Source organism: Acanthaster planci, linkage group LG02 (genome assembly GCF_054643075.1).
Source record: "Acanthaster planci isolate LZ-2023a linkage group LG02, COTS_SCS, whole genome shotgun sequence".
Taxonomy (NCBI): Eukaryota; Metazoa; Echinodermata; class Asteroidea; order Valvatida; family Acanthasteridae; genus Acanthaster; species Acanthaster planci.
In genome coordinates this window covers 2394857-2417022 of record NC_141778.1, presented here as the reverse complement: position 1 = coordinate 2417022, position 22166 = coordinate 2394857, and the positions used below count along the sequence as shown (strand labels likewise).

Genomic DNA, 22166 nt, shown 5'->3' with positions numbered 1-22166 from the left:
TTTAAGCTGGTTCCCTGCTATAATAATCATACAATGTATGTATATAGCAGTACACATTGTACCAGTAGTGCCCCCCTCCCATCACTGAAATAAAGTCCATTTAGGATGTCATGTCCAGGCTGTCCCTTCTGTGTTAAGATGCAACAGGCACATGTCTGGTTGTAAGCAGTCAGCATGATCAACTTCAATCAAAGTGGTCATCATCTGCAAAGAAGAAAAAAGTAATGAGGATCTTGTTGATAACTGCAATGCATGTGGTAAAATCTGCAAAGAGAAGTACCGGGACCTGTAATTTACGTTACACCTGCTCAATATTTGCTTGACGTTGGACAGCGTGTGCACGCATCGCCTGTGTCTCACCAAAAACCTCAAGACCATCACGTTTGCTCTGCCGCCCCCAGCAACCATAAGTTGACACAGAAACGATTGGAGTGACAGAAGGAAAACACTGGAGTCGACAAATTGCCCCGTTCAAACACCATTCGCAGGGGGATATTGGGTGTCAGGGCATTGCTCCCCAAGAACGAGGGAAGATGTTTCTCTTCCGAGCAGTTTTGATTGGTGTAATTCAATTCTTTTTGGTGGGAATTTGATTAGGGCAGGCCGTGCCTGGTGTATGCTCATATATCACTTTAACTTTGAATGGGCTCAGGAGAAGTGAAAAATTATCCATGAGTATGGAAGAAAATGTAGAGTGTGTACATAGTTGTGCAAGGAGCACTTAATAATGGACTGAATTATTGGAAATTGGTGTTATGACGTCAGTTGTCTAAGAATAAAAATATATAACATACCCATGTCACTGTCTATTTGAGCTTTTCTAAAGTTACCATATAGTACAAGTTTGCTACGGTGCATTATTTTCATTGTTGACGGAAATTGGGGCTGAAGTGAAAAGTGCTGTGTAGAATATACTACCTGTAGTATGTGTATATTTTCATAAATGTAAAGACCAGGAACAAGCTTGCTCCGTTTGAGACACACTTTTAACACTGCACTCTCAGTCTATGAAATGCACAGAATACCACAGCAAGGGTGAGTTGGTGGTGTTGAAGATGCAAACTCACTGTCACACTCCGTTGTTTTTACCGTACTAAACGTTTGATAAAAATATTAGAAGTGGTATTTAAAGCAGAATAAAGTTCCTTTCATCAGTTCTGTTGTATGCACATTGGCAGGCATTTGTCCTGGTGGGACACCTCTTTACTTTTTTGAACTTTGTCCCGGAGGACCACTGAATTTGCCACACAGACAGTACTTGACCTCTGCCCCCCTGATCACGACCCCCAAGTTGACCCCCGATGAACCCATGAACCAGGCTACACCATACACCCCTGCTTAGCCTTTACTGAAACAAACCCAAATCGTTCTGCTCTGCAAATGTGACTTGAATGAGTTGCAAGTTGCCAAAACCACTTTGAGGTGAGAGGCCTCTGAGTAAACCTTGCTTGCACAATGCACATGGCATGTTCTTCATAAAATGGACCAAAATGCAACTCCGCATGTCATTTTTCAAAACTTCCAAAAGAGTGACTTTGATTATATATAAAACAAATTTGTAAACATGATTATTTGGGGATAACTAGGCATTCTGTGTACATTTGGTGGACATTTGGTTGGCTACCAGTGCAAATCAAATGGAGTTGAATTCATTTAGAGTTTTACGTCAAAGTGTTTGCACCAGAGGACTTAATTTCAAAACTTCTGTCATCAAAAGGAGAATTCAGTATATTTTTCAACTGATGTATTCTAAAGCACCTAAGAAATATGTAGCTTTAAAAAAATATGAGCCATGAAAAAAAGAGCACAAAATTGACAGATAATGAGAAAAGTTTGGCTGTCTTCATTCTCTTACCGTTTCTAATCACTCTCACTATACCAGCATATCTGCCAGGTCTTATACCTTTCAATCACCAAAAATAATCTATAAGTTTGGCTGCATCAAAAATGCATATTGAGTACAATATATTTGTTGTGAACGATATATTTGACAAAATTTAAAAATGTTCGAGAATTTTGACAAAAAATGCATGATGTTCTGAGAATACCAAAAATGCTGTCACGTGAAGTGCTTGAATATTCCTTGCGCGATGTTCATTTTGCCACTTATTTTGGAGGTACAGTGTATCCCCGCTGAAAATTAAATTAAAATTAACGACTCTGAGCAGTAGATTTTCACCATGAATCGTATTTTATATCTTGGACGTCATTTTTTTGCTAACGTCATTTAATATGACCAATTTTCTTTTGAGAAATCTTGGTACGAAGGGAAAAATCACAGAGCATCACCATTCCGTGGAGGGGCTCATGAATTTCGAATGAAAAAAAGGGTGCACTATCTGGGTTCATGTCAAAGGTCAAACTACGCACGATGCAGCAAAATGTTTCCCTAACGTCACTGTAAGATAATGGTGGAAGCTGCAAAATCACCATGATCGGTATTTTGGACTGCGGTTTTCAGAAACTTTCTTAAAGAAAATGTGATCGGTCCAGTCATAAAAGAATGATGGTTTGGGGGTGCTTTTTTGCACTTTTTTAAAGCTTGTGTTGTACATCGATTTTGATTTTACACGCTGTTTTTTTGCAGTAAGTTTTTTGACGGAATTGAATGACGTTTGCGACTGTCGACTTTGGGACCCAATTATTTGTGACAGGTATTTTTTAATTTCGTGATTGTGATTTTAGTATGTGTAAATATTATCACCTTTCACCACATATAAATCCATATAAAATAACCACAAGGATTATCACACCCCGGTAAATTTATTGGCTGGGATTTCAACAGGTTGTTTACATCCGTCAAAAATGTTGACGTTCAAGACTTTAATTCATCAACTCCGATTAAGTTGAAAGATGGACACGGTCATCATTGTTCCAGATATCAGCCATGACTTCCCTCATTTCATCAGACATTAGGAATTAATTCACTGCTGTTCACTTCAGGAAAAATGAACCCCCAGAGTTGAACATTATCTAATGGTCCATACATGTATTTTGAGGAACCTGCAACATACAGAGGCATTTTGCAGGCGGTGCACTGCATGCACATTGTTGCAGAAACCAGAGTGACATTTTGTTACAAGTTCTCCATTTGAGGTTGAAAATTAATGAACCATTTCAGTGGGTTGTTTTTATTCACAAAACAAAAAAGACCGTGCAAATTTCCAAATTTGAATTATTGTGTGTACCATACCATCTTGGGAAGCAATCGTATACGGTATATGAATTGAGATACATGTATTCATGAGAGGTTGACAACTGAAACCATTTCTTGACAGCATCTGCAATGCTACTGACAAGAAATCCCATACTTAGCTTTTGAAGAAAGATAAAGTCCCGGTGATATTTTTGATAAATTGAATTAGACTGGCTTGACTGAACCCCTCCTTACTTTCACTTGAAAACAGACCGCAAGAAAACTTAGTTAATTTTCAAGACAGGTTATTCAACTCAGTCTTCTAGGCCGTGTATCTCTAGATCTATTACGCTTGCCTGTGGAAATCCACAGTCTGAAGGAGGTAGTCTTTGTGTAGAGGAGAAAAAAAATCAAGAGTTGGTCTTTCCTAAGGGGGTGCAGGTGTGGCAGCGATTGCTTTGTCTCTGTGTTTTTGATTAATTGTATTTGCTTGGCTAGTTGTCTGCAGTTTATCTTTGCCACTGCAAACTTAATAATGATGCTTCGGGAGATGTTCACACATGCGTGCCTGCACTTACATTTTGTGACATCTCTACAGATGGGTTTTGGTTTTGACTTTGTCAAAGAGGTTAGGAAGTGGCTTTTTAAAAGTTAAGTTTTTACAGTCTACAGGTGCCTGTGAGCCATGCACATATATCCTCTTAAATATGCACATGTATGTAGCGCAGCAGTTGGAAGAACTTTGTAATGCAATTTTGGTGTTGGCCTTTGGGCAAAATGTACTAGTCTTAGTGCTTTGAGCACAATTTGCTCAGGTTTACCATGCTGAGCTTTACAAAGGAATCTTTTCATAATAAAAAGCCCAGTAGGTATACGTAAATTATTTATTCAGGCCTGGATTCACCGGTATTCCACATATCGTGTACTGGTGCAAGCCAAGCAATTGATGTACAGTACAATGTACATGTACGTACAGTATTCTGAGGATAAGATTTGCCCCCCAAACATTCTAATCTTCCTTGTATTGAGTTGACTATTGTCAGTGCCAACTCTCAGATTCTTTCACTGAAATACATGTAAAGAATAATGTATATGTAGGATACAGGTACCGTCTATTGGTACACGTCTATTGCTGAGCAAGTCCAGGTACTGTACATGTGCATATTTTGTGGACACCATGTCCCATTACTGGCCTTTGTGCTGATATACAATGTATTTAAAGAAACCATGATGTTATGTGACAAAAACCCCCCAAAAACCAACAACTGTACATGTGCTTTTTTTGCATGCGTAACCTTGTGAGAACACGACATGTACATGTAGTTGGAATGTGCATGTATGAATATCTACATGTAGTTGGAATGCATGAATATGTACATGTACATGTAGTTGACACGGGTAATATCACACGGTTAGTCTTGTCGTACTTTGTTTAGAAAATACATGTAGGACTGGTGTGAAAAAGGTTTTTTCCACTTCTTTTTTATATTCACATCTTTTACTCCATTTAACTGAGCGTGGTCACTCTTGTTTAAGACAAATATGGAACTAGCTATAAAAATGATCTGACCTTTTTTTTTACCCTCAGTGTGCAGGCACATGTACGCGAGCATTAAATGTTCTTGTACGCATGTGTAGCAGTTGCACGCCTGACGTTTCTCTAAAATTGCAATTGTACATGTACTGCGTAAACAAGGACATTTAATTGAAGGAAGTCAATCAACCAAGGTTGGCTCTAAAAATAACATGAAGGCCTTGCTCCCTAACATAGGGAATCGGTTTGGGCTGTGTAACGGTCTTCCACATTGCCTGGTGTTTGTAGCTGGCAGCACTGAGAGAGCAGAGCAATGAGGGGCCACTTAATTTTTTTCCCCTGGCTATCACATCAGGCGGCAAACAATGGAGAACGGGTTCGATTTTTAAATACCTTATTATTGCGGTTTATTGTCTGAGAGGAGCCTTCAGCCTTGATGGCAAGTCCTGCATGAGATTTTTTTTCTTGGTTTCTTCGAGACTTTTGAACAGAACTCAGCTTAGAGGGGAAGATATGGCATACCACCCATTTTCTGTAATAGGCCTGTTATGCTAATTACTGCTACATGTACATGTAGATGTATCAGTACGGTATATTAAGAATATTTTGAGTTATAGAAATAAAATATTACCACGAGACTGCATACGTGTACATGTACATGTATACCCCTTGTACACCTAACATCAGTAGAAGGGCTGTAACTGAGGTAGAACTTTACATGTACCTGCAGTTCTGCCTCTTACACAAATGTACCAGCAGTTATTTTTTATTCCCAGACAGAAATTGTCCTGTGTTATCTTTTCCTGCCAAGAAAAATAAAAGCTGATCAAAAAATGGAAAAAAAAAAACAACAACATTGCTTCATCTCTACATGTTTATCGCCAAAGTTATAATGTGTACACGTTGGGTCACATATACATGTACATGTAGATGTCACTGACGTTTTGCCAATTGCCAGCAAATATGCTTTACAGGTGTTTACAAAAAATAAACCTGTGAAAACAACCGCCCAGCTTTATTTGGTAAAAGAGTACATAATTCAATATGACTGCTGTTGGGAAACCTGGTTCAGCACGCAGTAAGAATAAAACTGTATGGTTTACAGGTACATGTAGGCTGCCAATGAAATGAATGGGGCAAGCTGTCATTTAAGAAGTAAAAGCCAGGCTTGGTTAAATGTACATGTACAAAAGTGCGTTGTTCAACCTCGACTGATAAGGTTGTGAGAAATGACCGGCTATGAGCCCTTAGCTCGACCAAGAGAGGGCGCATTTTTCCTAGCAATGGAGGGAGGCTCGTTTGGTGGGAATTGCACATTGCTGGTTCACAAATGACTGTAATGCACCCGTTACAGTCGCTTCGCTGCCAACAAAATGAGCACTCCCCACCATCATGGCTCTTTTCAACTGATGAGGGGTGCTTCTGCTTTAGGCTGATTATAGACTGACCCCATGTCTTTTTCTGTTCTTTCTCCTCTATGCAGACGATGCGAAAGAAGTTCTTTGTGCTCCGTTGTGAGAGCAGTTCGTGCCCTGCCCGTCTGGAGTACTATGACAGCGAGAAGAAGTTCAGGGCGGGGGCGCTCTGCAAGCGCACTATTGACCTCAAGACGTGCTTCAACATCAACCGCAAGACAGACAGCAAGCACCGGCACGCCATCGCGCTCTACACGCGCGACGACTGCTTTGTGGTGGTCGCCGAGGATGAGAACTCACTCAACGAGTGGTTGCAGGAACTGTTGCTGCAGCAGCAAGCTGAAAATGACGGCATGCCCATGCCGGCCTTTGGTAGTTACTCTCCTTCACTTCAGATCTCTACAGAAAAAAAGTCCAATCTTATTGCTGGATATTTCTATTAAGCATTTCTGGTAATGAAACCTAGGATTCCTCAGAAGCACCCTAGGCACTGTAGCTCAGAGGAGATAATGAGAAGTTACGGTTATTTGAGGTGGGCTGGAGGGTGTTTTGGGTAGACCCCATGGCATTAGGTTGAAATTGAAAACCAAATTCACGTCAACTGGGCCGGGAATCACATCCATATTCAACTGTCAGGAGACTTCAAAATAACGGAAGCAAATTCCTCCAAAACCTCCTGTTGGGTTTGAAGGATCTGGGAAGGATAGAATTAATGAAAGCTCGTGCAGAATACTGAAGTCATGACCCAACCTAACAGAATGAGTGGCAAGGTTCCAGAGCCACCTTCAAGGTGAAAATCTTTGAAAGAGTCCTTTTCGATGTAAAAAAAGTAATCATAACTAAATATGTTTCTTTTGGACGTGGTCTCACACTGCTGCTGGTGCATGTTTATTCATTACATGTATTTTTTGTTTCTCTTTTCTGATCTTTAGAACATGTCTGGCAGGTAACAGTGAAACCTAAAGGACTTGGTTCTAGCAAAGGACTGAGTGGGAACTATCGTCTCTGCCTAACGGCCACCACCGTTAACCTTGTTAAGATGAACTGCGAAAATGAGGACCTAGAATTCCCAGTAAGTAAAAAATTACAGCAGATGTGTTTTGTCAAGAAGTTTTCAAGACCTGGTATCTGGAGCCGCTAAGCAGAATAGACACTGAAGATTCATCACATGATGTTTTAGCTGGTGACTCGTTTTTGCTTAGCAGCTACCGTATTTTCTGTGTTAAGTACATGTAAATTTCTGTGCATGTGGCAGCCTTTCTGTGATATTTACATATAGACCATGCACCTTATACGTTTGAGTCATGCTGATCAATGTTCCCAGAAAGTTGTAGAAAAGTTGAGGAATAACCTGAAAATGTTTCAAAATGCTAAACTTGCCTCAGACGGAGAATAATGAGGAAGTTAGAGAAAAACATGAGAAAAGGTTGAGGAAATGCAGGCAAAGTCAGGAAAAGGTCACAGTCTTCACTTAGCAATGCCATTGGGAAAATGTCCCACACAAACCTTCAAAAGGTCATAAAAAGCTTGTTCATGTTTTCTTGGGTTTTTGGGTGTGTGTTTTTGTGTTGGAAGATGGAGTTTACCAAAAGTTCTTTGCTTGTGAAAAGGGTTTTTGAAAGGAAACTTTTTGTGAGTGACAATTTTTACTAGCAGAGTTGTGGGAAAAAATGATTTTTGCGATGCTGCAGAAAATTTGTGGGAGGTGCACTGATGACTGTTGCCAGGGATGTGAGATCTGGACTACCCTGGATTCTCCTAACATCTTGTTTCTTTCTCATTAGCCTTTTAAATGCCTACCCCCCCTTCCTTTCCCCTCGGTACCTGGAGCATGGGCGAGACTCAAAAAGTTCAAATTTGATCCAACGGCCGTTAAGAGAATATTTTGATGCGGGGGCATGCGGCCGCCCTGATTGCAACAGCTTCAAAGAGTGCAAACACAATCTCCGCCGGGAATTTTGTAAACATGCACGGACGGGGGCTAGGGCGGTGAAGTGTCCCACTGTCCCATTTTGCCAGGCGATGTGTAACTTAAAGGAACTTTATTTACAGATGCCAGTGTTGTCAGGGAAAGGACCTTTGCGAGTTTTACACATAAATGGCGTTGACCCCTGCAAAAGAAAAAATCCCAAACGTATGAATGTACAGTAATGTGGTCAGTTATATGAGCAAAACTTACTCAGAAAGATTTTATGTGTAGAAGCAGCAAAAAAGTCACATTTACACGTACATATCCATTGTTCGGGTTTTGAGAAAATCAGGTCCAAAAATTCAGAGTATATCCAGCAACAGATGAGACCGAGGGGTACCCCCCACGTGCTAGTTATACACAATCTAGACTATTGTTACCTAACACGTCCCCCCCTAGATGTCTGAAAAGAATTCCTCAGATTCTAGTGAAACAATGACCAACACAAAGCAGGGGGGGTTCTCTCTGTCTCACATCTTGCTTCATATGATTCAGAGCCCATGCACAAGTGGCAATTGTCTATTCTGACCTACCGGTGCTGTATCTTGAGATCTCTTTGAAATTTCCATTTAACAACAACTTACATGTAAATTGTTCAGTAAACGGGTACTAACTACATGTACCGTATGTACATGTATGTATGGTGTGTAGGTGGGTTTGCCCATAAAACTAAGCTTCTAAGCCCTTCATTAGTGCCTACATGTATGTGTAAATTTTTTTTTTGTAAATGGTGAAATTCCATGACAAGTTCTGACTTGCTACCTGTTCATGCAGTAAACTTTTGGCCAGGTCTCTTCAGAAGAAAGACAGTTTTTTATGTATTGTGTACAAGAATACGCTGAGCAAAGCTAGCACGGAAGTTGTTTGGCAGAGCAGTTGCTTGACGTTTGATTTCTCTGGATTTTTAGGTCAGTCTTCCACCAAAGTGCACTGTCGAAGATTTTGTTTTGTCTGGAGGATTCCTGGCAGAAAGTGCCTACATGTAATTGTAACTGATCAGTTATCATGTCCAGAGAGGAAAAACAGAGGTAAAAATAATGGAAGCCAGAAGCAGAAAACAAAATACAGACAAGTTCAGGAAAGATCTAAAAATGCATTTGGTCACTTTTCGAGTGGGCCGCGTTACTTGTCCTACTTACTTGTACCTTCTTGGCATGCTAAGGTTTGTCTGCTTTTTCCCCTGAGGTTAATATGATACGAAGTGAAGAGATGAGTCTCCCAAAAACATTTATTAGGAAGGCAAAAAAAATATCTTGAGGGGGTTTCCCTTTGAATCTGTGCTCTACATTCAGAATTGAAGCCCCCCAAATAGAATAAGTAGAGGTGCCCAGACCAATGGCATGGAAATTGTGAAATTCCAGCCGTGAGGCTTTGGAAAAGAAGTTGATATCTAATCTCCACGTGTGTGTTGATTTGGCCTAAGTATTGAAATATCTTTTTGATCAGAAGTTGCCGGAGACAACAGTCCCATTGGCCGTTCACCCTGTCGTGTTGCGTTGTTGTTTAAGAACCCTTGGCAGACACCCAATACCCTTTTTTTTTACACGAAATGGGCGTAAAGTTACGGAGTAAGTGTACAAGGATCGTATGAAATACGAGTGTGTGAACTTCTGACAACACTCACAACAGTGTGACATTTGACTGCTTTCTGTGCATTTTCTATTTATTTTTTTGCAGAATGCCACGTTTACTGATTTCAGGATCTGGTTTTTTTCTCCTTTTTTTGCCTTTAGGGAAATCACATTGATAGAAATTGGCAGCCTGCATTTGTGAGTTAAGATTAATTCTGATTTCAGCTAAAGGGATCACTTTATGAGAAAATGGTAAACAGTGCAATGACATGTACAGCAGACTCATTGTGACAGGACTGATCAGCTCCTTTTAACTGGAACAGTCAGGAATCTTCTGGTAATTTTCCTCCCCCCAGAAAATAAAGATCTTCTTGTCAGTGGGGATAATTTCATTTGAAGGCTATGCACTCTCCTTTAATAGTCTTCTGTCTTTTATTAGCATGAACAATTTTAGCTGTCGTACATCTGTTATAAAAAGCCACCCTAGCCTTAGAAGAAAACAGTGTAAGAAACAATTTGTTCACTTGGTCTCACACGTACCATCTCTCCTCCTGCATTTGTTTTCAGTTTGGCCAACCATCGTCGACAGTCTCTACAGAGATATCCTGGACACATCAAAGTGAAATGAGAAAGATTAATGGATGTACATGCATTTCAAGTCCTTGCCTCACGGAAAGCATTCCAATTTGTTGGAAATTTGAAATTCCCCAGACTTAACCTGTCTCCTTAACATTTTTCTTCAGTTTAGTTTGCCGTCCTCTTATACAAGTCTCGTCCTTTGATGGACTTTCATCTTTATGAAAAGCAACTGAAGACCACTTTGCTGCCCATCAAAATGGCCGAAAAAAAAACCCGGGCGTGATAAAGCCAACTGTTTGCACATTTTGCCTGAATGCCCTTCTTCCAGGCATACGATGAGCTCATACTGTGCAAATCCTCAATGTGCCATTGTCTTTCTACATCGCAGCCATTGTTTCTGCCGGCCAGTAATTCACAGATTACGGCTGGCGATCAGTGCAAAAAGAATAATTCATAAGTGTTCGGTCTCATGCAGCTAATAATAAATGCCAAATAATAAATACATGTACTATGAATACTGAATGAAACTCTGTCTTTAATGAATATTGGGAAAATGTGGACTCTGAGGTACGCGCAGAATCCAAACATTGCCAACCAAGACTGAGAGATCAGTAGGTGCTTGCATCCCATGTTGGATGGTAGGGCAGTACATGTCATGTACTAGCAAACAACAGAAATGTCAGTAGGATGATCAATTTGTACATGCACATTGTAAATGAGACTCGAGATGGAGATGAAGAAGAGATCTGTTTCCAAACCAGCTAAGCACTGGAATTTTTCACCGAGCACGGACACGTTTGTCTGTGATGAAAATACCTGGTAGGTCACCAGCCAAAAAATGAAGAGTCTATTGTTTTATAAACTGGATCTCGGCCAGTTTCTTGTATGTGTGTTTTTTTAACCGGCTGATAAACTGGTAAAATTATTCTGCTTGACAACTCTGTGAAATTGTGCTCAGTTTGAAATGCAGGAGATATACGTACTTTGCTTTTATTGCACTGTCTGGAGCAATCCATTAATGCTGTCTTCAGGAGTTCGACATTAACTTGTTGAAGGTGACAGTTTAATTCGCCAAACAGGTGCTCCAGTATCCGCGAGGGATCTTCAAAAAAGGGGAAAAGAAAACATCTCGTGAGATGTCAGGATTTTGACAGATTTCATCCAGAGGGCTAAATGAAATCGTGCCAGAATGAGATAAGGCGCATATTTGAGATTGTCTGTCGTTTTGTAATTCTCAGAAAAAAAAAGCAAGAATGGAATAAAATGCCCTGACATTTCGGCGGACAGTTTGTGACGTTGGTCTCAGAGTTAAGTAGGAATCCCAGCGGAGTGAACTTGGATTGAGGAGATGTTTTCCCAATTTTTCAGGCTCAACACAAATTTGTTGAAGATCTACATATGTGCTTATAGGTATACATGTACGTGTATGTGTACATCGGATAAAAAAGCTGTCAGAATGTATTAAATCATGTTGCTGTCTAACTCAGCAATACCCATACCCCTTCAACCAAAAACCTCAAAAAGTTCCTCTGGGTGTTAAATTTCAGATTTCCAGGAACTTGGCTTGGAAGCTGAAGAATTACACATGTGCATGTAAAAGTTGAAAGGCTCGCGCGTGAACGGAACGACAAATGTATTTTGCCCGGCACACTTTATTTATGAGAGTAGTCGATATTTTTTTCTCAGTTTTGGTACATGTACATGTCTTCCTTGTCTGCAGCTTATGTGTAACCGTGGTAACAGAGTGCAAGGCAGATGTGACAAACACGGTCATATTACCCTCAGGCTTCTCTTCAAGGTTCTTTTATATGTTTTAGCGATGGGAGAAATGATCGATAATTTTCTTGTTCAATAAAAAAAATGGAACAGGAGAGGGCAACTTTTTTACATTCTGGGCACATTTTAGCATTTAGGTAGCTTTCTTAATATTGTTGGCAAGGTTGGTGAGTGGGAAGGAACAGTTTCCGCTGTGTTAGTGGTACCGTTATACAAGTGCAGTTTCCCATTGCGTTGGCAAGGTATTTGTGCAGCTTTCTTGCGTGTACTGCAAGCCATTTTTTAAATGTCACACATATTCGGTACATACTGCACATGAATGTCTACGTGAATGCATATTTGCATATATTTTGTAACCCAGATTTTTTTTTTTGGGGGGGGACATGCTACAACACAAACAAAGCGCAAGTTCAATTGAGGACTATTATTCAACAACTGGTAGATTTGGCCTGGTACCCAGGATAAATTTTGTGCACAGGTTACCGGGGAAAATGGACCTGCGGTCAACAAGTGCTTTCCAGTCGAACTTGTGCCCAGGTGTACCTTTATACTATACATGTGCATGTAGATAGATGCTTTGAATTTATTAGTTGTAAAGATGTGTCCTTTCTTTATTCCTTTCTTTGTACACTGACAGCAATATCCTGTATGCACACACGAGGCCTTATCAGCGAAAGACAAACTTACATGTAGTTGCAGCTGCCATGTCGATGCTGGGCATGATTGGAAAACATAAGAGTAGATTTATTAACAAATAATACCCATTGAAATTGCTAAAATTAGTTGCCCCTTGCGATAGGAAGTGAGTTCTGGCTCTGCGTGGCCTCCAACCATTTGCTTTCTTTTTCAAGGTTCCCTGTTAATGGAATGGGGATTGAAGTAAATGCATCCCTACCCTGAAATGCCATTTGGTAGGCATTTTATTTAGTTTTTCTCTTTCAGAGGAAAACGGGGAGCGAGAACTGACTTATTTAATTAACCCTCTCGTATTTTTCTAAAGGGTTTTCAGTAGGTGACTGTTGAGTTGGCTGAGTAACCTTTGACCCCGGTAAATATTGATTTTGTGGAATCCACCCTGTTTATTGGCAGTACGTGAGACAGGCAAACTGAAGGCTTTTATTTTGTTATTGGATTGGCTCTCGATTTCCCTGTGGGTGTCGCGAGCATTAGCAATGTTGATTAAAAAAAGAGACGTGATGGAACCTCGAGGAGGGGGGGGAGGAGAAACCCTTCAACATCTAACCCTCAAACCTCCCCACCTCCTGAAAAGGAAAAAGACTTAGGATGTCCCGAAGCTCCAATCAAGGAAAACAGGAAGTGTGTACGTTAGAAAAATCACACCTCTGCCGCAGTGTAAGGGAAAATGAGCCACATGTGTCTGTGTGGGGTTGTGCACAGTGTACGTGTACCTGGGCATTGGGCATTGCTGAATTCTAGATTAATTCCTTTCTGTGGCCACTGTAACGGATACTCGACAGGATTGCCTCCCCCTCCCCCCGAATGCCAATAAAGGGCTATTGCAACAGCAGAGCTTATCGTTTGGATTCTCCCTAGAGGGTCAAGTAGCAATGCTGTGCCTTAGTTATGCTGTCTGTTTGCTTGATGGGATGATAGCAGATCAAAGTGGAGTCGCTCTGCTGAAAATAAATGTGTCTTAATAATAATAATAATAATTGACATTTATAAAGTGCCCAATCCATCAAGCTGCTCCCAGGCGCTGTGCATCAGTATAAGTATAAGTATAAATAAAGAAATACATAACTAAATGAATGAATAAATAAATAAGAAATAAATAAAACCTACATGTACCATAGTTAAAATCAATACTAACAAACTAAAAATATTTGTGTAAAAAGGTGCATCTTCGGCCCGGTCTTAAAACTCTCCACATTCCTAGACTCTCTAAGTTGAACTTCAAGCTGGTTCCAGAGACGGGGACCTGCCACAGAAAACATCCTCTCGCCAGCAGAAGACAGCCTAGTTTTGGGGAGAGTAAGCCTAGACGGTACATGTACTACATGTATAGTACCTCTGTTCCTGGCAAACTATTCCAAAATCAAGCTTAAGTCGACAGACAAGCTGGCTATTGCACCAGCTTACTGTATGTGTGCATATTACAAAGTACAGGACATTGCAATGGAAAGTTAAACTGGGAAAGTGAAATTTTCTTCACATGTTTTCTCTGACCAGATAGTTCATTTTCATTTACCAATGTGACAGTTGGATTTGTCGTACCTCTGTCTTGAATACTGTGTTGTCATTGGTCCTGAATGATCACCTGAATGGGCAGTGTACATGTACCGTACAAGTAACTGCTTGTCACACTCAGCGTCAGACATCGCATCAGCCAGCGTTGCACTGTAGGATATCATGTGCACACACATCCCCCTCTGGTGCACAGGAAAATGCAGATGCTGCTAACCACTGATGTTCAACAATTCCTTTGTCGCCCTTAATGTCCCTGAGAAAAAAAGTTAAAAACATCAAGACAGAGATACATGTACATGTACCGGTACTGTACAGTACTGTACATTTAATATGACAAAACAAGTGTTGCCTGCTGTGATGTGGAATATGACATTTTAAACACCCTCTGCTATGTTTAACGCCCTTGGCTTCACCCTGTCCCCCTCCCCCCCGGGCTAGGTCCCCAAAACATCATATCCTACATCACAGCAGTCAACAATTCCGTAATGTTCTACCCTATGAAAGGAGTTTCTCTGCACGGAGAATGAAAAGTTAGCCCTTAGGAATTGAATGCACGTGCTTTAGCTCAATTGCTGAAGCATAAGGTGAGACGAAAATTTATCCATGTGGCTGTTCACAACTGCTGTACATTTTTATAGGTATGTGTACATGTACATGTACGTTTTTTTGCACACAGAAATGTACATGGTGTCGATTCATGAAAAAGGGAAAACAAAGATTTACACCACAGTTGATAAAAGTAAAATGCCCCAATGCACAATTTTTCGACAGCATTGATTTTCTTTGCGTACGACTGGGCAGACCCTACACCCAAATCTTTTAGAAAGTTGATTGGCATACGTGTACATGTAGAGGTTCAAGGCTTTTTTAAAATGACAGAAATAACGAAGTTTTTTGCTCTGGAAAAACAGTTGGATTTGAATTGACCATTTCCTGACCACAGCACCAGAATTTTCTCATGAATTCATACTCGTCCACTTGTGTTTGTGTCATTGAATCCCCCAGACAAAGTATTGGCCTGATTTGTTTTGTTTGCAACCTCTCCCCAGCTTTCAGCCATCAGGAGATGCGGTCACTCGGATTGCTTCTTCTTCATGGAGGTCGGGCGGCAGTCAGTGACGGGTACCGGAGAAATTTGGATGCAGGTGGAGGACACCGTGATAGCACAGAACATCCATGAGGCCTCCTTGAAGTAAGTGTGCTGTGTGACGTCATTTTAGAACCACTTGCTGCCGGGTGGTTTGAAAAATGCAGTGCACATCGGGACTTTTTCAAGATTTTCCGTGTTCAAAATTCTTCAAAAATTCATCATTTCAAGTAACCCTAACCCCCTAGGGTGGATGTAAAATCATATTTAAATCAGAGAATTTGGGACTGTTAGGGTTAATGGACGTTTACACCCACACAAATTACTGTCTGGTGGCTACTCTAATCTGACAGACAACATCTATTGGCTATACGCTTGGGTATTTCAGCCAGGTCTGCTGCCTTGTGAAAAGAGCCCAGATTGTGCAATGTTATATAACTTTCGTTTGTTCACGAACCTGGCACAGTGCGCTGCTGACCTCTTTTCAATAGGGGCCAGATTAGCATGCAGCGGTGCTGTGTGGCTCATCGCTACGGTGGTGGAGTGCTTTTGTCCCTGGTGGTAATCCGCTCGCACTAAATGCCCCAAACCGTGGTATACTGTTTCGAAACAAGGCTGGATTATCTCCATTCTTGAGAGTGAAAAAATGTTGGTAATGCCCAGCAGCCTGGTTTCTTGCTCTGAGTCCGGTCTTTTGTTACAAGGCCATGCTCGCTTTGTCCGATTTCGGAGACCCTGGAACGCGTATAAACACGTGGTGCCCAAAACCAAAGTCCCTGGCGGCAAGTGGTTAATACGTTGACTGCTGCTTATAATTTGCGCGTATTTAACCCTAACCCTACGTAGTACTACAAATTACTACTTGTAGTAAAATGTAGTACTCAGCACTGTCGCTTGTACATGTAAGAGGACATGACCTTATTGTTCTGTGAAGCCATAAGATACAATAGATAAGACAATGTACCATACAGTACTGTGGCACTATGAATGCATGGCTTTATTGTTCTCTGTACTAGTAACAATGGAAGTAACCTAGCAGTAGTAATTTGTAGCGCTAGGTCATTTAGCTCAGACTACTTCTTAGTATTTTGTAGTACTGAGTACTGTAAGCCAAACAATATGCTTAGCGGTTATGGTTAATAGATATTTTTCAGGTGTCTATTTGAACATGATCATTTCATGAAGTACACCTTCACCACTGCCAGCAGCATAATAGTTGTGCTTCCAGTGATGCCAGTTCTTTACAATACAAAAGCCTTTCATTTCCTATGAGTAAACTCGAAGCTTGGCAGAATCCGGTACACCTGTGACTACCAATATACTCGTAGTCAGCAGTTAACCTGTTGAAACACATCCAGACTGCTGCTACATGTACATGTATATACACACATATACATGTACAAAGACCGTAGCAAAACCACTGCACTGAGATCTTCAGATGCCATTTCATTTATTTCTCTCAGTCTGCCAGATATCCTCAAGAGTCCCTTTTGATCACTTTCTCAAAGAAACAGGTCTCAGAGAATACCCAAGGAGACTTTGAGGAAATAGTTGGAGAAATTTCATTTTCGGGCGTGTGAGTAAAACCTGGTGGAATTTCTAAGAGAAAATGTCAAAAACATTGGATGGTCAGTCTAATCTACATGTACATGTACGTAATGCACAAGGCATACATGTACAGGTACATACATGTATGTACATGTATGTACTTGGGCCACACAGGTAAAGAATAGTTCTGTTGACTTTCTGCACATTCCAATACACGTGTGGCTGTTCAAATCAAGTGGCTGTGGCTAGCAGTAACACAGGTGTCTATCTTAAGTTGGTTGTAGCCTCCAGTGGCTTTCTTAGACGTGTCATGTTCAGCCAAAGCCATATATTAGTACACGGCTTTTTACATTAAAAAAATGCACTCCTGCATGTTGTATTTTTTTCACAGTTGTATTAGACAAGAGCACTTCAGTGTAGGCAACATTTCCTGAGGGATTTTTCATGGGGGGGGACATGCGATGGAAATCCATATACATGTAAAAGTGAAACCTACGCTGTACACACATGTACAGGTAGCAAGAATGATTGAATGCCAACACACACGATGAACACACCTCAACCTCGATCTTGTGTGTGCTGTTATGTGTTTCCCCTTCTCCTACTCCACTGCCTTTTCAGCAAACGACAGCCCTGCTTTTATTGTGATTGAAAAATCTTTTTACAAGGGGTCCCTGCGGACACGAGCAGTGCTCTGTTTTTCCTTTTTTTTCTCCTTGGGAGCATAATCATGCTGTGTCTTTCAGCCTTAGTCAGGTCCTGGGGGACTTGCCAAACCCCTGCGCGGTTTTATCCGATCGAAAAAGCCTGGCTGCCAGAAAGAGGTCCTTTTGTGTGTCGCGTCGCCGTATTTCTCGTTGGCCACTTCTCGCTGTAGCGAACCATAAGCAATGAAGCAATGAAGTCTACTCCGAGTGATTTGTGTATAATATCAGTGAAGAGATTGTCTTTGCTGTGTGACAGCCACCTGTTTGTGCGAATGTTCTGATTTGGTCCCAGGCAGAAACCTTTCTCATCTCAATAAAACAAAAATTCATGGCTGAACAAAATGTCATTGATGGCTGCCAGGAGCGTAGTATTGACATGTATAGATCTTTGGTTTCCCAAGCATGACAGGATGGGAACATTTCTAGTCCTCTTGGATGGGATGTCAGTCCATCTCAAGCTGCTCCCCGGTAAATGCCAGTGCTCATTTGTACAGTACTCTTTGGTGGAGAAAGGCAAATGAGGGTAGAGTAGTTTGCCCAAGGACACAGTTCATGGCCACACAGCAGCTGGATTTGAACCCTGGGCCCTAAGATCACAAGTCACAGACACTAGCCGCAACACCACATCTCCCCTTCAACAAAAGTTGGTGTTGTAATCAACTCCAGTCACAAGTCCTTTCACAAGACTAGTCATGAATATTAATTACGAAGTACCCTGTAACAGGATGACTAGTGACGAAGAAAGGCTTTCATTGCAATTCAATAAGATAGCCTCTCACTTTCGTGAAGACTGGTTGACTTGTGATGGACTTGACTATGTAACTGACAAAAGGCAGTTCGAAATTTAATTGAATTCATTGATCATTTCTAGCACATAAGAAGAACATGAAGGTACATGTACATGCATGGTAATGTACATGTACATCTGTGTCCTTGTTCTCTGCAGCGCGATGCGCTCCATCAGCCAGCAGGAGGAGGAGATGCGACCCCGCAGCCAGAGCAGCGGTAACACCTCGGAGGCCAAACCAGGCTCTTCCCGCCGGCAGGTGGCCACCCTGGGCCCCTCCTGGCGCACCCGGTGTGAATCCATGCCAGCCCAGAACCGCCCACGCATGGGCCGATCCCGCCTGGGCAGCGAGAGCGAGGAGAGCCTTCAAGAAGAACCTAGCCCAACAAGGTAAAAAAACAAAAAACACCAATATGTTACTCTGCAATGTACATGATGCTAGTTGATAAAAGCTATGTAAATGTATATTGTGTATCCTACATGTACATCAGAAATGCTATTTTCTGGGCAAAAGCCTGATTTCAGGCTTTTTAAAATGTTTGGCCAAAATGTTGGACTAATTTCAGGCCGTAACAAGGTTTGCCAAGTACATGTACTGGTACAATACATGTAAGACTGTGATAGGTATTCTGATCTCCGATACTGTACCAAAAATGGTGAGGACCGACATCGGTTGTCTTCATCCTGATACCCAAAACTTTGCCAGATTCCAACTTCACATCCATGAAAGGGAACTGAAACTTTCCAACAAACAGTCCTAGATCTATATGAATTTCCAAGGTACCGTACACATCCTGGTTTACATCCAGAGAATACCCAGTACTTCAGATTTGGAGCGGGAAAACGGGACTAATGAGAAGATGTCCATGGAGACATGGCGACTCCGTTAAAAATGGCTCTCTTTAGATCTGAACAACTATCGCTTCACGCAGGATACCAAAAAAACCAACACTTTAGAATTCCTTTGACATGTGTGATGCATCTTGAATTACTAAGACGAGTTCAATCAAAATGGCAGTGACTTCTTCATTGGTCTTGGGGAATTAACTTGAAACCTCTTGAATGCACTCGCTTTTCCAGTGGCACCAAGGAATGTGTTGCTTACGATATAAGAGTGTTTCAGGGGAGCTTTACCTTTGGGTATTCAAAGACTCTGTGGCGTACTCTTATGAACGTGAGACTAAAGTGCTTGAAACACGTTTGTTTGAAATTCTCACATCAATGAATGGAACAAGGTACATGAGAGCCTTCCTAAGGTATACATGTAAAACTCTGCTGGTCAAAGTTTCTCTGAAATGTTGAGAAATTTGTTCATTTTGTTGAAAAAGAGATCAGATGTGTGCCTTGAAAAAATGGCGATAGAGTCAAAGATATGTGTGGCCTTTGTTTCTCATTTGGTTAGTGTACAATATAGGTGGCATGACATTCCTGTGTTAAAAGGTTAGTGGGCTCCCGAGGGTACATGTTCTAATGACATGTATCCCATGCTGTTCACTTCATCACTTCTTTCTCAAATGAAAAGCAGTGCACAATGTTGTACTAATAACGGCAGACGTACACGACGTACTGTATGTATCATGTGGTCCTTTAAAGGTGGGGCTCTCTGTTCAGAAAATGCTTGGAAGTGTACTGAACGGGATTGCTTGCCTGAACCTTAGTACCTGAAGTATTTTCTATAACTTCAAAAAACTCTTCTTTTAGTTTTGAAGAGACTTTATTTTGGACTGCAGCAACACCACACAGCCACATTAAACACCGGTAGTTACACATATTCCCTACTGTGATTGAGCACTCTTTTTTCCCCCTTATTTCTGCATGATTGATTCCTCCATGAACTGAGGCTGATGCATGCAGCATGCACCCCCACATCACGCCACGTCTTCCCCTACCCTCGGTGCTCTCTCCTTTGCGTCCGTCCATTAATCCCGCTCCCTTTCCCCAAATCTCAGTATAACCAAAGTAGCTTTTAAAAGATTACAAACGGGATGTAGTGTGTCGTGGCCAACCCCGCAGTATGGTTGCAGTGCGTCCAAGTCTTTCCCAGATAGAACTGCCGAATTCCGCGAAATGAGCCTTCAGGGTATTTTCTTGCTCAACTTGTTTTTATTTGGTTCCCATTAGCTGAGAGCACACGGGGCTCTTTGTTTTTGACATTGATCAGACTATTACATGTACAGGTAAGGTAGTTTGACATCTTGATGAATATGGACATACAGTGAGTAAAAGAAGGCCAGCAGTTTCTGAAGGTTTCCGTCGTGTCGCATTTTACATGTATTTGTTTTCAGCACAAATGAGAATCTACTGGTATATCCTGTGGTTATTAGTGACTCAATTTGGCGGTTTGGACCATGGATTATTCAGTGAGATCAAATCTGTGGAATGAAATGAATAACAAATTCAGGGGCCCGCTTTCCCAGAATGTTGCCATATATCTGGAATTGTGACCCAGATTGGATTACTTTTGGAAGTTATCATGTTTTTCCAACCAAAATAATAGGAGTGACGTGTACCGGTACATGTATGTATTTCCATTTTGCATTGGAATTGTCACTGGGAGGAGAACAGCATCAGGGAAGCTCATGAGAACAATGTTGATAGCCCAAAACAGTTATCAAACTTTAGGCTGGGTTCAAAATGACAATCTTACCTGATGATATTGATAAACATGTAGCTCCAAATAGTTTCTTTTATATGGAAGACTGTGATATTTTTGCGATTCCCTTGTGATTATTTTTCTTTTCCTTACAAAGCCCCAGCTGCATTTTCTGAGAGTCGGATCAGATGGGCCAGTGTTTTTGATCCAGGTGCTTGCCTGACACTCAGGTGTCAGATCCCATCATCGGTTTGTTTTTCCTGTACTCTACGTTTGTTTTCAGACTTCTCTCTGAAGATTATCTTGCTTGGTGCTCCTATTTCTCTTCCTCACGTCCCAACCTCCCCCATGTCAAATCACAATATCCAATTCCTCCTGACTTAAGTTGGTCAAACATTCCTTTGCTGGAGCTGTACATAAATCTGACCGACAGCCCTGGGCTGTTTAATGCTGTGCATGGTATTATTGGATCCAGGAGTTCTCACATGTTGCATGGTACATGTACATGTACCGGTATCTACATGTAAATTGCATCATGTCGAGGTTGTTGTTTTACCATGAAGATCTGTTGAACTGTGTTGCAGTCCTGACTAAAATGCTGGTCAGCTGGGTCCTTGCTCAGCCACCGTTTGCTTGAGAATTTGTTGTGAGTTAACATGTACATACATGTACCAGTACAAATACATGAATGTGCAGATGTGTTTTCGACAAAGTACCAATAACAGTGGTAGGCCTACATGTATATGGACCGATACATGGTACATGGTCCCAAATTCCATAATCAGCATTCAGAAATATTGGAGTACATGTACGTGTAAACAGTATTTTGCAGAGTTGTAGTAGAGTCTTGAGTAGTTCTCTGCCAAATATTTAACTGGTAGTTAGGAGGCAATGAAGCTGAAGTACATGTACTAGTACATTTGACGGTACCGGATAAGTGCACAAAGGTACCGTACATGTCAGATTAGAAGAAAAAAATGGCGATTTCAGACCATCGCTATTCAATACAAATTAAGTTTTTAGGACAAAAGCACTTGAAAGGTACCGATACTTGGCTGAGTAGTTTCTGAATACTTTTCTCCATAAAAACGTATATTTCACAAGACTGGGAGTGTGTGAAGTCTTACATTTAATTTGTAATCTTACCTTTGTGCATTTTCCATCAAATGCCTACATGTATGCACTCCAGCTTTATTCCCTCTTACCCATCTTGTTCAGTCTTTGGCAGAGAACCTTGGTACTCGACTGCAGCACAT

General features: G+C 41.2%; 1 protein-coding gene across 16 annotated transcripts in view; it reads left to right on the top strand.

Moving 5' to 3' along the window:
- Nucleotides 1–22166, top strand: part of LOC110985759 (uncharacterized) — an 88539-nt gene that overhangs the window by 17708 nt on the left and 48665 nt on the right. For all 16 annotated transcript variants that reach the window (XM_022247047.2, XM_022247044.2, XM_087130167.1 and 13 more), the window contains 4 exons: nucleotides 6154–6457; nucleotides 7018–7157; nucleotides 15238–15380; nucleotides 18477–18707. In XM_022247047.2, coding sequence (XP_022102739.1) covers nucleotides 6154–6457; nucleotides 7018–7157; nucleotides 15238–15380; nucleotides 18477–18707 — 818 coding nt within the window. The remainder of the gene's footprint in view (nucleotides 1–6153; nucleotides 6458–7017; nucleotides 7158–15237; nucleotides 15381–18476; nucleotides 18708–22166) is intronic.